Source organism: Squalius cephalus (genome assembly GCF_949319135.1).
Source record: "Squalius cephalus genome assembly, chromosome: 5".
Classification (NCBI taxonomy): domain Eukaryota; kingdom Metazoa; phylum Chordata; class Actinopteri; order Cypriniformes; family Leuciscidae; genus Squalius; species Squalius cephalus.
Genome location: NC_137126.1, coordinates 4,679,426 through 4,697,274, shown reverse-complemented (window position 1 = coordinate 4,697,274; position 17,849 = coordinate 4,679,426). Strand labels below are relative to the sequence as shown.

The following is a 17,849-nucleotide window of genomic DNA, read 5'->3' as shown; positions in this document are numbered from 1 at the left end:
TTTGCGTATTATTCAAAGGCACAGATATAAGTGCAATACAGATTAAAAATACACTCCTATAGCTGTTTTAACAACTCACGTCATAGTTCACAGACAGTTTACCCTGTTAAAGTAAAAGCTGTGAGGGGGGAGTATGAATGTACTTGGACATATGACAGTCAAGGATGTCTTTAAGATTTCCAGAAATGCCATAAGGTCAAGGCCATAGACAGGGTTTTATAATCACAGAGGTCCCAAATTTGAAGGGGAATCAGGGGCTCCTGCAGAGGAAAATTGTATTTCTCTAATATACAGGCATATGTGCATTTAAAGACGTTTGAAGGCCAAACAATTGGTTTGCAAAGCTTTAAAACATGTCAGTGGGCAGTAGATTATTTGTCAATCCCTGCTCTCTCCATTGTCTCCATCACTCTTTCTTTTTCTCTCAGTCTCCTTATCTTGCCCCGTCTCTTCCCCTCCTAAAGCTGCACTTTGATTGATTAGTCTTTTCATTTTTATTTTTAGTAAACATTAGGGTAAACTGATATATGTTATGAATCATTTTCTTAGATATAAGTTAATTTAAGACTACCAAGAAAGCTATATCTAAGTTTATTAAATTCATTCACAATATGCACATTCAAATCATACAAAGAAAACTGTTTTGTTAATGTTTCTTGTCCCCTGACATTGACAGTTAGCCCGACTATAATTATTACATGAAACTACGTAAATTATAGGCCTATATTTCAATTCAAAATGGCGAAATTAGGCAAAAGTTTTATTAGTTTGCCTAATTATTTTTGTTGGTCGTTTCACATAGCTGTTTCACACAGCTGCTTACATCTTATCTTGCACTTTATGACCGTTAAAAACTGAAGGGTCACGCTCAGCAGATACTTTGATGTGATTGGTTGATCATCTCAAATATTTTGACATTGACGAGTGATGACAGGCCGCAGACTCGTTTACACAACAACAATATGCTTAAAACTGTGAAGTTTTTCCTTTTGAGTTTTCCACGTAGAAATGACACCATTGTCAAAAAGATCACCGTGAAAAGGACTACAAAACGCTGTATTCTGCTGCCAGGCCGTTAGATGGCGATGAAACACTATAGACTGAACACGTAACCGGCATTTGTGCGTGACGTCATCGTTTTCAGAGATTCACGTTTTTGTTGTTTACACGGAGAACGTTTTCAAAAATGTGCATTTTGAAATCCGTTTTCAAAAGTTTGCGTTTTCACACACCCAAAATGCTGTTGTCGTGTAAATGACACGTAAAAAGTTATAATTTTTTAGTTGAAAACGGTGTCTTGCAAACAGCCCCTCAGAGGCAGCTCACACCACAACATTTTCAACTAAAAACGTAAAACTTTTTATGCGTTTTGGCCGTTCGTTTAAACAACAAAGTTTTGGGTGGCTGAAAACGCAAACTTTTTAAAACGGTTTTCAAAGTGCAAGTCTCAGATTATTAATTTGGTATTTTTTATATACAGTGCTGAACTCATTTAAATCCATTAAACTACAACACTGTTTGGCCTAAAGGTATCAAACCACCTGTAAATTACTCAGAATATTATTCTGTATGATGCACAAGGCTTGTTTATCTGATTATTTATCTGATATTTTTTATAAGGTTTATTTTTCAGATTATTAATCTGGTATTTTTCTATATATACAGTACTAAACCCATTTAAATCCATTAAACTACAACACCGTTTGGCCTAAAGGCATCAAACCTGTAAATTACTCTGAATTATATTTTTTATAAAGCACAAGGCTAATGGATTTAAATGGGTTTATATATATATAAAAAATACCAGATTAATAATCTGAAAAATAAACCTTATAAAAAATATCAGATAAATAATCAGATAAACAAGCCTTGTGCATCATACAGAATAATATTCTGAGTAATTTACAGGTTGTTTGATACCTTTAGGCCAAACAGTGTTGTAGTTTAATGGATTTACACTTACAGTATTGCATACATTTACATTTCAGAAATGATTATAAAATATGTGTAAAGCTAATTCTAAACAGAGCCTTGAGGAATAAAAGGGATATTTTTCTGAACATTTCACTATCGGTTTTATATCATAATGTCATATAGTTAAATTGTTTAATTGATTTATAGGGCTAATTAATATATATTTTATTTGTTTAAATTAAGCCTTGTGCAATAAAGGACATTTGTTTATGCATATCTGAGTTGGTTTGGGCTGAAAACATGAAATGCGCAGAGTTTAATGGGTATAAAACCGAATGTCTAATGAATGTCAACGTTAAAGGTGCAGTGTGTAAATTAGTGATGGGAAACCGATTATTAATTAATTAAGATTAATTTGTGCCAATGAGACCACAACTCGTGTCATGTGTAGCCTGGTCAACAGATTCACATTTTGATCAATAATATAAAATAGCCTACAAGTAGGGTATGTGATCATAATTATAGGAATTGTAATTGAAAAAATATTTTTGGGTGTTCTGTTTTAAAAATATATAAATTATGTTATAGGGAAGTGTAGTGTTAAATCATTTAAATTATTCCTCCTCCATAATCATTTCCCTTTTTATGCATCAGATGAGGTCGCGATTCTCGTGAAGCGGCAATTTTTTTTCAAACCATCTGTCCCGATCTTCCGATACTGCATGTGCATGACGTTTGAAGCTTCAAAGCGAAAAGATATCGTCGTCTAAGACTGCAGAGAGTAGCCAGTTAAAGGGCTTTACAATACGTAAAATAAGTCTCTGATGTCCCCAGAGTGTGTATGTGAAGTTGTAGCTCAAAATACCCCACAGATAATTTTTTACAGCATGTTAAAATTGTCCCCTTTTGAGGGGCAGTAAAAACGCGTTGTTTCGTGTGTGTCCCTTTAAATGCAAATGAGCTGCTGCTCCCGGCACAGAGGGAGCTGTTGTAAGATGCCTACAGAGTGACATGATATTGCATTTGTGTTATGTACTGTATTGCATGTGAAAAGACGGATGCGACAGCTTGAGCATACTCACAAATGTGCTCGACTACAACAACTCTTCCTATTCTCAACATGGACCGCGTGTTCCCGGGGGCGGAGTTTATGTAAATTTTAGGGTTGGTGATGTCACTAACCCGGGAGGAATGTTGTATAGCCCCTACCGCTTTAAAGGTGCATTGTGTAATATTTAGGAGGATCTGTTGACAGAAATGCCATATCATAAACATAACTATGTTTTCAGTGGTGAATAAAGACCTTACTTAATGACATGTTTCTACGGTGGCCCTAAACGGACAAACGCGTTTCCTCACTATGTTGTTATTCGTGCAAAGAAGCTAGCAAAAGTCAGCGAATAAAACACTGACACATTGATGAACAAGTAACAATAATATTCGCAATAAACACATCGTTTTACTGAATAATTAAGTAAACCTAATTTCTTAATTTATCTTTGTAAAAAAACCTCATCGATTAACTGGCTATTATCTGCAGTCTTAGACGACGAAATCTTTTCCTGTCGGCCACCGTAACTTCTGTTGGTTGCAATTCGCAACCTCACCACTAGATGCCACTAAAAATTACACACTGCACCTTTAACCAATGAGGTTTCATAAATATTAATTAAGAAATTGTGTTCACTTAAAGGGTTAGTTCACCCAAAAATTTAAATTCTGTCAGTAATTACTCACCCTCATGTTGTTCCAACCGCGTAAGACCTTCGTTCATCTTCGGAACACAAATTAAGATATTTTTGATGAAATCTGAGCCATGTTTCACTCCTCCATAGGCTTCCAGTGTGACCGAAACTTGCTGGCCCAGAAAAGTTATTAAAGAGATCGTTAATATAGTCCAAGTGACTCCAGTGGCTCAATCTTAAGTATATCAAGCGACGAGAATACTTTTTGTGCGCAAAAACAAACAAAAATAACGACTTTATTCCACTATTCATTTCCTTCTCTCTGGATGTCTAGTTGGTTCGCGTAGTGTTTTTGCGCAGCGCGTCTGTGTTACACGTCACCACGTAGGCTCACTATTGGTCGACGCTTGTCATGTGTGTGATGCGTGATGACGTATAACACAGACGCGCAGCGCAAAAACACTACGAGGCCCAGAGAGAAGGAAATGAAAAGTGGAATAAAGTCGTTATTTTTGTTTGTTTTTGCGCACAAAAAGTATTCTCGTCGCATGATAAACTTAATGTAGTGCCACTGTAGTTACTTGGACTATTTTAACGATGTTTTAATAACTATTCTGGGCCGGTGAGTTTCGGTCACACTGGAAGCCTATGGAGGAGTCAAAATTCTGTCAGATTTCATCAAAAATATCTTAATTTGTGTTCCGAAGATGAACGAAAGACTTACATGGTTGGAACAACATGAGGGTGAGTAATTACTGACAGAATTTTCATTTTTGGGTGAACTAACCCTTTAAAGGTTGGGTAGGTCAGAATTGTCTAAAAAAACTTTTATTCAAATTTGTTTAAACTGTCTTTATATACCAATACATAATTAAAATGCAAGTACTCTGAAATAGAGAGTATAAAAAATTGAGTGACTCTAGTGTATTTAATCTTCAATAAACACAGCTCATTAATTCCATTCACTCCCACCTAAAAACGGGTGCGCGACTACGCGCACGTGGGCAGAGCCAGTAATAGCAGCGGTAGTCATGGCGACGGAGAGTGACAGTCGCGCAAGCCAATCACTTGTTTCGTCCCGGTAGGAATTAATGAGCTGTGTTTTTTGAAGATTAAATACACTATAGTCACTCAATTTTTATACTCTCTTTTTCAAAGTACTTACATTTTAATTATGTATTGGTATATAAAGACAGTTTAAGCCAATTTGAAAAAAAGTTCTTTAGACAATTCTATACCCAACCTTTAATTATTCAGTAAAACGATGTTATTGCGAATATTATTGTTACTTATTTATCATTGTGTCAGTGTTTTATGCACTGACTTTAGCTAGCTTCTTTGCACGAAGAACAACATAGTGACGAAACGCGTTTGTCCGTTTAGGGCAGGGTTCACCAATCTCGGTCCTGGAGGGCCGCTGTCCTGCAGAGTTTAGCTCCAACCCCAATTAAACACACCTGAACCAGCTAATCAAAGCTATCTCATTAGGCATACTAAACTTTCAAACAGGTGTGTTGGAGCTGGTTAGAGCTAAACTCTGCAGGACAGCGGCCCTCCAAGACCAAGATTGGTGAACCCTGGTTTAGGGCCACATTTCAATGTAGATAGCAATGGCTCATTCTAAGGTGATAAAAACATAATGGTTCATTAAGTAAGGTCTTTATACACCACTGAAAACATAGTTATGTTTATGATATGGCATTTCTGTCAACAGATCCTCCTAAATATTACACAATGCACCTTTAAACTACATTGCCATGCTCACTCCAAAGTCCACAGTACAGGGCTCTGCCCTTACAAGGGAGTAGGGAATAGGGATGCTCACTTCTGTTTGGAATTTGCCATATATCTGGCTACGAACTAGCCTGGTTAAAACCAGACCATTCTCAGTAGTAACTGAGCTATGGTCTGGCAAAGCTTCATTAATAACTCATTTCCAAAGGGGCGTCACCAACGGACGTCGCTCAAATGCCTCTGGGCGCAATTAGATAGATCTAAAACCAATCAGAGCAATCGTCGTAGGTAAGCATTGGGACATACTAGGCTACTTCGTCATCTTTATCGGACGGATCTGTCGCGTGCATCCTGTCACGTAAACTGCCCTGTCAATCATCTTGTCACAGTTAAAATTAAAATTTAATTTAATTTCCTACCGTTTCGGAGAGAAATGTAGTAGCACGTTCATCTGCCAGTGGGTCTTTCATGGAGACTGTCCTCATGTGTTTGCAATTTGAATATAATAATGCATTTAAAAGTTGAACGGACGTCGCTCAAATGCCTCTGGGCGCAATTGGATACGTAAAACCAATCAGAGCGATCGTCATTGTGTAAAGCCCTCCCCAAAGTTACTGATTGGTGCCTCGATTTCGAGGGATTAGAAATGGGCTTGAATGGGCTCTTTGCCAGACTACTTGCAGAGCAAATCTAAATTTGCCGGAAGTTGTCTGGGTTTTCCCAGGCTAGCTACGAACATAAGTAGGCTAATATATCACGTGAGGCATAAAACGAATCTATTATTTTGTAATGTTACAATTGTTGCAGTATTTTTCGTTTTCGAGGGTTAGATGTTAGACCAGAGGTCAAAGTCCCGGTTTTTGGAGTCCTGTCCCAGGAAATGTCCGCATTTTACAGCACGTTCAAACCAAAACGCAAAATAAAGAGCCCGACTTACATCAGACTGCTGTGTCAGAACAGTCGTGTAGTAGTGATCATTTTTCACCAACAGAGGGAGCTGTGCGAGCTACAGTGATTACTTGGTTGAGCTACTCTACTTTAACATGAAGACCATGTAGACATTCAACTCTTTAGCAAATAATTGTATCTCTACATCTTTTTATATCAATAGCCTACATTGGAGAGACTCAATATACAAATGAAAATCAGCAAAAATCAGGCAAGGTTTAGAATTATTTCTTTTTTGAATATGAAATTTACCAAATAAAATCATAAGAGTCATCATAAAATTAACAGATGCATTTTTTATTCAAAATAGGCTATATAATAACATCTTTGGTAAAATCATCAAAGCAATAATAATCTTCCCAGATTTTTTTTGGAATGGAAACACTCAAAAAAATATGTTTTTTTTTTTCTCTCTCTTTTTTTTTCTGGCTGATCTGAACAAAATGAGCTATTTTAATCAATATCATACATTTTGATAAAGTATAGCTAATTACTAACATAAATATTATGAAGAACTTTGAACTTTTTACTGTTAATGTCCACCCCATTTAGGCTAAATGAAGTACGGGTTCAATTGTAGTCAATAATTGTATCCCTTAAAACTCATATTTGATCACCAAAATGACATATTTAAACGTTTTATTCATGCCTTAAAGCTTGAACATAGCTCAATCCTTGCTTCATTTAATATACACAGAGTCATGAATATGCAAATGAGCCCCGCCTCCAATCACTCATCGTCTACTAGTCGATGTATCAGAATGGTAATGCATTTTATGTATCTCTCTACAACGTCGGACACATAACGGTAATTAATATTATTAGCCTTTTGCTTGACTATGTTATCAAACAGTTAATAATGTGTTACTAATGTTACACAAACCATCGTAGCCTTCTTAAAATCAGCATCCTTACAAACGCTTTGAACAACTCAATAATTCATCATAACATCGTAATATCATATAATTCCCCGTTGCTATATCTAGGCCCTACCTGATTTTTCATATCAACAGAAAAATACATCGGGATAACCTGGATTTCTCTTGACTCCACTGCTTCAGAGCGGTCATATAAGCCTGCCTGAACATTGATCTGATTGGTTACGTAGTATTTCTCGACGTAAGAAACACCATCGATTACAAACTGCGTTTTCACTACAGTTTTAAGGAGAAAATACTCAGCAAAGGTGTTATCTTATCAATTTGCATATGGTTTGTCTTTATTAAATTAAAGCATATTAAAAACACCACATAGACATAAAAATTAAAAACTTTAAGGGGCAACATATGGCTTCTCATTAACATCAATAGATCTGTGGGAATGCTTCACAGAATAATATTCTCTATATTTAATAAGAAATGTCCATTTATTCATTAACATTTTCATAAGAAAGCAACTGAGCTGACTGATCTAAAAGGTCAGATAAAAAGTAAATTCCTCTATCCATCCAACTCTGTAAATAAAGAGATTTCCGAACCATGACGGACGTTCGACGAGACTTTAGCAAGCACTGTTATAATCAATTATCAAAGAGACAAATATTGGTTTTGAGGTAGTCAGTTACATTCTAACTCATGTTAAATTAAAGTAATACTGTTGCACTATATAACAGGGCCTGTATATGTGGGGTTGTTTTGCACACACACACACACACACACACACACACACACACACACACACACACAAATAATAATAATAATAATAATAATAATAATAATTCAACCAATTAGACTTGCAACAATTACATTTGCAGAAAGCACATGCTTAGTGCTCAAAATGAGCCTAAAATGCAAAAGAAGCCGATTAGGGATGGTGGAGGTCCATTTACAATAAGCACAAACATAAAATAACATTTGGAGAAAAAAAGTGTAATTACTATAGGCCATGTATATTCACAGTTTGTGAAAATATTAAATACAATTAGAAAATGTTTTAAATATATATGTTAAATGCAGTATTATGTTCTCATAATTTTATTTGCAATGTGTTTTTGCTAAGTTATAATTTTGTTATAACAGAATACTGTTTCAATCTGTTTTCATAGTGATTTTTGGTGAAACCAGTTAGGGTCAGTCTGACCAGCAAACATAATCATAAATATAATAATAACAGTAGCCTATATGGAACATAGATAATAAATGAGATTTCACTTGCATTTTTGATCACTGAAAATGACCCCCAGAAATCTGGTCACCTCATAAATGGGAACAGTGTTTTTGACCAGCAGATTGCAATTTGTCTTTGTTCATAAATTTATTCCTGACATTATGACCCAAGAAAAAAAAAAGATGACGACGTTGATAGAGTGTGTGTATAAAGAGGAGTCATACAAATTAACAAAATTATATAGATTTAATAAGTGAAAAAAGCACGATTAATTTATACAATGTACAATAGGGACAAAATAAATATATTTACACAATTTGTACAAAATAAAGAATTTTAGGTAGGAAAATAGTTTGCAGAACAAAGGAATGTGACAGTGGGAATGGGGAAGCACATCCATGAACAGTCGTCACACAGAGATCATCACAGAGCTCCTAATGTTTCTCACCTTCACCTTTACATGTGAGACCAAGAAGTCTTTTCCATGTGAAGCCGGGGGAACTCTGATGGGAAGATGTTGCTCGTGTCGAACTGCTGAGCTTTAAGTCTCTTAGTGTTTGAGTTCTGCTCACCAGGGTCTCCACAGAGCGTGTGTCTGGTTGTGGAACAGAGCTCGCCTCAGAGTCCGGGGTTGGCTGGAGGGAATGGAGCCGGTGGGACGCACTGGAGTTGGGGATCCCACAGAGACCTGAAGATGAGGACCTGGGACTACAGGGGTTGGGAGACTCCAAGAGGATGATGATGATGAGGAGGATGATGAAGAGTCGCTGGAGAGTGGTGAGATGGTGGGAGGGAAAGAGAAATGGCAGGGTATCGAAACGTATGTGGGAGAGCTGGAGAAAGGAGGAGAGCTGCTCGAGTAACAAGGAGAAGGTGGAGGAGAGATGGAGTACGGAGGGGAAAGGTAGGGATGTGTTAAGGACTGTCCTGTGGGATGAGCGTGGTGGAGCATAAAAGATGTGGGATACAAACTATTGGTGTAGGAAAAGGGCTCGGTGTTGGCTCTCATTGGGACGTCTGATCTGCACGTCAGCTCGGCATTGGGGATCCATGGATGATGATGATGGGACGCTTGGCTGCTGGAAACCCTGCTTTGGGGGAGAGTGTTGCTGTAGGAGTCGAGGTGGTGACACAGGCCTTGAACGAAGCCGTCCCGCTGAGAAGGATCCACACAGTCGATGAAGCTGGCCAGGCGGGAGACGCACTCCTTAAAGCCGGCTTTGTAGATTGGATTGGAAGGCATCTGTGTCTGGGCATTGATGGGCTCGGGGACTGAGGCGAAACGCACACGGGGTCTCGACGAGAGCAGAGTCGGAGCGCTAGCATCGTGTGGGTCTGGGTCTTTGCTAGAGTCGCCTGAGGTGGGACGTGGAGTTAAAGTTGTACAAAAGAGGAAAAGAAAGGGAGGGAAAAAGTGCAAAAGCAAGAAGAGGAAGGGGTTAATAGAGTGTTTAGGTGAGACAGAATTGATTTATGGTTGTTATTGAAGGTTCATTCAAAGGAACGTTTGAGAAATCGAGAATTTAAAGCAAAGTTAAAGGAACATTTAGGAGTAAATGGTTTTGGTTTATTGATTGCCGGAATGGAAAGTCAGAGTGTGAGGTAAGTTATTTTGGGGTTAGATGATTGAGAAAGAGAAGATAAATAGGGAGGGGGGAGGAGACAGAGACATAAAATCAATTAGAAACATCACACTCAGAGGAAACGCAAATATCAAATCAGCACTTAAAGGGATAGTTCACCCAAAAATGAAAATTCTGCCATCATTTACCCTAAAGTTGCTCCAAACTTGTGTGAATTTCTTTCTTCTGCTGAACACAGAAGATATTCTGAATAATGTTGGTACTAATCATTGAGTTCCATAGTATTTTTTGTTGTGTCAAGTCAACTGTTTGATTACCAACATTCTTCAAAATATCTTCCTTTGTGTTCAATACAAGAAAGAAACTCATACAGGTTTGGAACAACTTGACAGAATTTTCATTTTTGGGCGAACTATCCCTTTAATCTAGAGATGTAGCCTACACAAAATAAGGTCAACAACATAATTTTAAGATATAAAATATGAGTATATAATCTTCAATTAATAAAGTATAGATAGAAATCTTACCTTGACTAATTCTCGCAGCTTTTGTCCTAATGTATTCAACGGTTAACTCCAGAATTTCAGCCTTCTCCAGTTTGGGGTTTTGAAGTCGCTGTAAAAGTGAATGTAAACGCATTATGTTGTTGAAACATTCTAGTGCTCATGTTAATATTAAAAACTGGATTTCCTTTCTTACCGTGTCTAGAGTGTTATCCAGGAGAAGCGTTCGCAGTTCATCTAAACGCTGGTTAATCCGGTCTCTCCGTTTCTTCTCGATAACCGGTTTCAAGATCTAGACGGAGCACAAAATAGATATTTAATTTAGTCATATATTGAAAACGTAAAACCATTTTTTTATTACTTTAATTTAAAAAAAGAAAAAAACTCCTCACTATATTATGACATAAGAAAGAAATAGGCTACTCACTCTTTTGGTTGGTCGTCGACTTGCCATTTTTGGAGTAACCATGCTCTGTCGAAGATTATGAAATAAACCAGCAATCGTATATTCCCGTTTTTCTGTGTTGCTTGAGAAAATTCTTCTACTGTGAAAAAAGTCCTCGCGAACCTTGGCCTTTATTGGGGATGCTGGCTTGTCATTGGTGGTGACGAGGTGTCAATGACGCGTGACCGTATGGTCGTGCCCCCCCTTATGGCTTTCTGCTGTTATCAATTATACTTTTAATATATTCCAAGATAAGAAACTATAAATCGATTAGGTTAAATCAAAGAACAATTAACAGCAGATATTAAGCGAGAAAACTGAAACACTTGCCAAGCTAGTTTTATAGCCTACGAATAGCGTGCCTATCTGAATATAATAATATAATGTGAATATAAACGCATGGTAATGAAAACTGCACATATCATAAATGCCATTAGAAGTTTGCTTAGAATAACCAATCATAATAGAACGCTTATGCTTTTATGGGCTAGTTTGTTCATTTTATTGCGCCAATAAGTCAATACAGAGTCAAATCGCAGTGTATTTTGAACACAATCTTCTTGACACTCAATTTACCAACACGCTCCTCCCGTTAAAGTTCACGACCTCTGACCAACCAAAACCAAACTTAGGCTACTTATTTCCCCCCGTAACAATTTAATGTTTAGCCTAATGTTCCAAAAGCAAAATTGTCTTTTATTATGAAAACTCGCGTATGCTATTAATATAATTCACGTTAAGCGGTCAACTATTTTCTATCTTAAAATTATATAATACACATATTTTGTTTAGTATTGATAGCTAATGTTGGTCTTTGATTAATTTCTCACTAAAATGTTTTGTTTTCAAGCAGATTTTCGTTAAAAAAAAAATAAAAAAAAATGAAATGTTAAAAAAGCCGTGTAAGTGCGATGGGAGACTTCAGTTTTTCTCGTGGGAACAGAATATTATGGCACTACACATGTGTAAAAACGAACACACTCACACTAACAGCGCCAGACTAGAATACTCAACCTTTCAGAGGCGTTTAGAATTTCATTATGCTCAACATCTTCGTGCATTAATGGCCTTCGCACCTGAAGCGGGCTCACTGCAGAAACGAGCAAACACCAAATATAGGAAACATAGTTGAGCTGAACTTGTAATGTGCCATTTGATATGCATAAAATATTAAAGTAGACATATGTTCAAGCACAACTTTTAAATGCCATCTTTAGCTCATGCCAATAGGCCTATTTGAGTTTCTGCTGTTTGTTTTTTTTTTGGTGCGTGTCATTTAAAACAAAGAAACAATTATTCATAATTCGAAAGTCTACACAATAAATGCTGGCAAATAGGAGATTAGATGTTGCAAAACGCCACTTGGTTTCATTCACATGCCCACTAATGAAAAGGCTAACGTCAAAGGAATATGTTGCTCTTCCTAAATTGACAATATAGGTCACTAAAATTAGGCTATTTCTGGCCATGTGTTGCTTCACTTTTTGACCCCATGCCTAAGTCTAACCTTATGGAAAATCCCGTGGGAAAGTTTACTGTTTGGTCAAGTAAAGTGGTGGCATCATACACACCTCACTCATAATTCCATTAGCATTATGATTCTTTTAACACGTCTCTTTAACAGTGAATATGGCGTGAGGTCTATGGACAAACGGTCGCGCGCTTTTCATTGCAATTTAATCATAAACTAAAACCAATCGATAACTTAAGAGTGACAAAACTCAGCATTGACCAAAGAACATGTCTAAGCTGCTGGATTTCCAAAAGTTATTGTGATGTTGGCTTTACATTATGAATGCCAAGGGTCCGAGATGAGGAAATCCTATATGTGAAACTTTCTCTGGTCGCCTCGATTGTTCTTTTTACGGAAATCGGACGTTGAAGTTGCTTTGTATGGAAGATGCAAAGTGTTTGAGTAATTTAGTAGAATCATCTTGTTCAGTGCAAAACCATTGGGATTCAGCTGTTGGTTACTGATATGCATCCCTGCTGTCTGATGACCGACCGTCGAGCAATTAGTCAAATGTAAAAGTTAGCACTGCTGGAGAGAGCAGATGGGCACGTGGAAGCGGTCGGCACTTGAGCGCCTGTTGCACTGAGGTGTGAATCACACACGCTTTCCAGCATGTGTGAGCACGCGCCCGCTGAACACACAGTAAACACGACTGAAAGCTCTGGAAAAAAGAATTAGAAAATGTGGGATACATCTTAAACCGCCAGATTTGCATGTGTTGAACTTGGTCGAAATTTTGCCAGCATCCAGGAGTTGAGAAATTGGGTTCACCAGAATGGCCTAAACATGAAAATTAAACATTTCTGGATTTTATTAAATAAATGATTATGGCAATTGTTTATTGCAATTGCTCAATCTAAGGGATTAATCAGTGATAAAAGATAGGGGAGAGTGGGGTAAGATGATTCGTTGAATTTAATTAAAAAAATTATGATCAATTTTAGTTCAACTTAATGCATTTGTTTAAATGTAGCTAAAATCAATTGTGTGCAACTACTTACGATAAATAAATTGATTAAATTCAACGAATCATTTTTTTCAGTGTGAGTCCTCAAGATTGGCTAAGGGAAATTGTGGCAGATACAATTAAAGTAAAGTAGCCTAAATTCAGGATGTTTCCTATCATTTTAAATGTTCAGAATGCATCTATGACAAATGTGGGTCAATTTGCCCCAGGTTAGGGGTAAGTTGAGTCAGTGGGTAAGTTGCACCATCTAGTAAATGAATCTGATTCCAACTTATGTGAAATTTTAAAGATAATTTTCCTCTTTTGAAAACTTATTTAATAATCAAATTTCCTTTTACATATATGCATTTCTTTTCTTAAAGCTATAACAAATATAAAATTAACTAAATTAAGTTTAAATTTAAATATCTTTAAATTATGCATTTCTGAAACAATATGTTGACCACCAAAGTTGCAACCTTTCCAAAAACAGACAGAGAGTTTGTTCAAATTAAATAAAAACTGAGTTAGAATGAATAAATAAATGTCAATGAAACTAATAAACATTTTAATCAAAAGATTCTTGGCATAGCTTTTTTGGCAATGTCGCACATGTTAGGCCATTAGGAACTACAGGTGGAAAGATGTATATGATAATGGTGAAAAGCATCTTCTGGTTCTCATCAGAGAAGGATTTGGTGTACTTGTACACTGTCCCTATCAAATAAACTAAAACAACAACAACATATGTTGAAGTAAACCAGTTGCATAATATTGCATAGAAATTATACCAGTTTATACTTCAGAGATTTAATTTAACTTCAGTGCCTAATGGTGGGCGTTAAAACGCTGGCTCAATTTACCCCACAGCATTTGGTTCACTTTGCCCCATAGCTGCCATTTGTTTCGCACAATGAACTTGACCCATCGTTGTGCTCATTAGGCTTCGGCTGGACACTGAGCAGATGCACACACACAGCAGCAGAGGGACCTTTTAGTAGAAGAGATATTTCATGCATTCGTGGATCATCTGGCTTGAGGTCTAAGCACTAGTAACATCTTAAAGCCTATGTGTTAACACGGCCCACTAGGGGGCTTCAGGAAACTTTCAAGTGTACTTGCAAGATGGCTTGATTGGTTTGGTGCCTTATTACACTTACAAATAAGTAAAAGGTAAAAGGAGATGATATGTTGCTTTCTGAGGGTTGATGTGTTTGTGCGCATGAGAATGAGAAAGGCGCAGGTGAGACCAGACGGCCTCTCTGGGGATATTAGCACGCTATTGGTCTATATGTAGGCCTGCCTGCATTATTTTAATATTAAGCAAAAATAATAGAACAGTAAACAGCAGTGCAAAATTTTTGATTTTCACGCTGTAATAAAGAAACGCCTATTTAAAAAAGAAAAAAATATGATGTTTCACTACAGATGCTTTCAGTTAAAAAAGCTCAAACATGTATTTTAGTCTGAGACTGCTTAAATCTTGTCTGTGAAACCGGGGGAAATTTTAATATTTTAATGCCTGGGAATTGATCCTGCACTTTTCTTATTATGTTGAATGTAACGTTTCCACTAGAGTGTGAGCCTGCTTAAAACTTATTTCAAATAGTCGATAATATTGTTTAATTAAATGGTTCATATAAATCTTTGACTATGTGAAGAAAGTAAATACCCAAAAGCATGGCTATTAGCTTGACACACCCCACTAAAATTCTATTTTTTTTACAGTATCTATCTATCTCTTTTAATAAAAATGGTTTGGAAGTTCCAGATTAGGAACTGTTCTTCGGATTGTAAGCACAGCAGAAACCTTTTTGGTGCAGAAGAACCATGAATGGAAAGTTTTAATAGTGCTTTAAAGAACATTATTAACCGTATAATAAGTAATAGCTGAATATTGATCTGATTAAATACAACCCCATTTCCAGAAAAGTTCAAACATATTGTAAAATGCAATTAATTCAAGAATCTGTTTTGTTTAACTGACAAAAGTATAAAGAACAGATTTCCAATGTTTAGTACTGACCAACTTAATTGCCTTTTGTAAATATAAGCACATTTTGATTTGATGACTACAACACATGAAGAGTTGGGATAGAGGCATGTTTCCCACTGTGTCATGTCACCTTTTCTTTTAATTACACTGTTTAATCGTTTGGGAATTGAGGATATAATTGTTGCCGTTTTGCAAAGAGGATTTTTTGCCCAATCTCACCTGATAAGACACAGATCTGGACTGCAGTCGGGCACGTCCACTGTACGGTGTACAAAACCAGTGCATGAGGCCTGGCTTTGTCTTGCTTCCCAGGAAAGATGTCATCTTGATGTCAGTATATGTCTCTGTTCAATCCCGATGTTCTCCTCCACATCAGTGTTTCCTCCACACACATGCGAGTCACTCGTGCCGTTTCCACTGATGCTCCTCATGACAGATGTTTGCTTCCCTGTCACTGATGAAGTCTGGATGATCCCTTTCGTCTTTGAGACTGAGACCTCGATGTCCATTTCCCCATAAACTGTCTGAAACATGGACTCATCAGTGTTTCGGATCATCTGAGATGAGCTCGGGCTCAGAGAACTCTCCAGCATCTCTGCATTGAACTGATGTATAGTTTCTCCTTGAGTAACAGAGATTCGAGAGGCAGACTGAGTTCAGTGTTTTCCAGAGTTCTCCTGAGCACATGTGTCTGTATTTAATACTGTAACATGATGGTTTATCATGCAGTGCTGTCTGAGGGGTCAAAGGTCACGCACATTCAACAGAGGTTTCCTGCCTTGCAGGACTGAGATTTCTCTGGATTCCCTGAATCTTTTCAAAATATCATGTATGATAGATGGTGAAAGAAATACTTTGCAATCTTGCATTGAGAAATGTGATTTCAGAATTATTTGACAATCATGATATCTCTCATGATATTTGGCACAGAGTTGTGAGCCATGATGGCCTTGACTGACAATCTCCTTCTACACCCATGATACTCTCACTATTACCAGTTCACCGGCTCATTGAACTGTTAAAAACATGTTAACTTGGATAGTCTATAATCTTTTCACTTTTATTTTGCCTCTGTCCCAACTCTTTTGGAGTGTGTTCCAGCCATCAAAATCACAATGTGTTTAAAATACAATGAAATTGGTCAGTGAAAATATTGGAAATATTTTCTTTATGCGTTTGTCAGTTAAATAAAGGTTCAAGAGAATTAACAAATGACAGATTCTTGATTTTATTGCATTTTACAAAATATCCCAACTTTTCTGGCGATGGGGTTATATATGATATCTTCATATAGTCTATTATAATGGGTGTATTTTGATGTAATTGGTTGGCAGTTTCTCTCTGCAGGTGTAAAATAACTTATGTTATAGGACAGTGTATGAGCCTTCACAATGTTAAAAGGACAATGTGATATGAAGTCATGGGATATTGTTTGGGCATGTGTATGCTTAAACCAAAGTAATATTTGAAAACTATGGACCAAACTGAATATCTCTTCTTGCTTAGTGGAGAAGAGGAGAGAAATATCCTCAACTGGTCTCACTTATACCTTTTGTTAAAAAAATGAAAAGAAATTGGGTATAATAAGAGACCAGTTACCAGTTTAAAGGTTTATATTTAGCATATTAAGAACTTGCTGAGAGTTCCCCAGAAAACCGGTAATTTTTTTGACATTACAGATTTAACAACAACAAAAAAGCAATAAGGAACCCTAACTCCAACACACACACACACACAAAAAAAGCTGTGACTGTTTATTAACAGGTCAAAGTAATATTTGAAACCCCCACCAGTGTGGTTCATGCGCTTTATCTGAATAGTCTTGATGGAAAGGCAATTAAGCTTTCTTTATAATTTGTGGTTACATGTGTGTAGGCTATGTGTAAAGATACTAAAAAATTAGTAATTCATAATTAATTATGAATATCCTATTTTAGATATTTACTTTTCCCCCTTCTGTGTTATATTTTCAGGCCCAGTTTTACTGAGTGCTATGCAGCAGTTCCCGTGGGAAACTGTATTAAAACAGGGCACATGTCCTTCTCTGCGTGCTTCTATTCTTATGGGTCCATTGACACATTTTGTTAACACCAACCGTGTGTCGATGAACCTGTTTTGGACAAACGACCCGTTGCCTTCGCCCCCTGCTGGTATACAATTATACATATTTATAGATTTATATTGCTCCACCGGTCTGTTTAGTATGGAAGCCCATTTAATAAGAAAAAAATAATGCTATGGAAAGTCATAATTATGTGATGAATAGTCGAAATTATGTCTTTTTATGGAGTTTTATTATCGAATTTTAATCTCACAAGTATTACTTTTTTTTTTTATCTCATATGACTTTATGCCATAATTTCACATTTTCTGCTCATAATTATGACACAGTAGGACATAATAATGACTTACCAGAGCATGTTTTTTTTTTTTCTTTAATTGCGGAAATGCGCTTCCATAACTTTTGTGCAGTGCA

The 17,849-nt window shown here is 36.7% G+C and overlaps 1 protein-coding gene across 1 annotated transcript; it reads right to left on the bottom strand.

Moving 5' to 3' along the window:
• Window positions 1-8,733: 8,733 nt before the first annotated feature.
• On the bottom strand, window positions 8,734-11,036 carry her1 (hairy-related 1). Its single transcript, XM_079872418.1, has 4 exons — window positions 10,901-11,036; window positions 10,670-10,765; window positions 10,498-10,585; window positions 8,734-9,743 (listed from the first exon to the last, which is right to left on the bottom strand). The coding sequence occupies exons 1-4, from the start codon at window positions 10,940-10,942 to the stop codon at window positions 8,956-8,958; spliced, it is 1,014 nt and encodes a 337-aa protein (XP_079728544.1). The 5' UTR covers window positions 10,943-11,036; the 3' UTR covers window positions 8,734-8,955.
• Window positions 11,037-17,849: the final 6,813 nt, after the last annotated feature.

Excerpts from the sequence above, each read along its gene's own strand:
- her1 (XM_079872418.1), bottom strand. The coding sequence starts at position 10,942 with ATGGTTACTCCAAAAATGGCAAGTCGACGACCAACCAAAAGA. Across the intron at positions 10,586-10,669 it reads TGGATAACACTCTAGACACG|CGACTTCAAAACCCCAAACT; the intron begins GTAAGAAAGGAA and ends TCACTTTTACAG. Across the intron at positions 9,744-10,497 it reads AGCTGCGAGAATTAGTCAAG|GCGACTCTAGCAAAGACCCA; the intron begins GTAAGATTTCTA and ends GTCCCACCTCAG.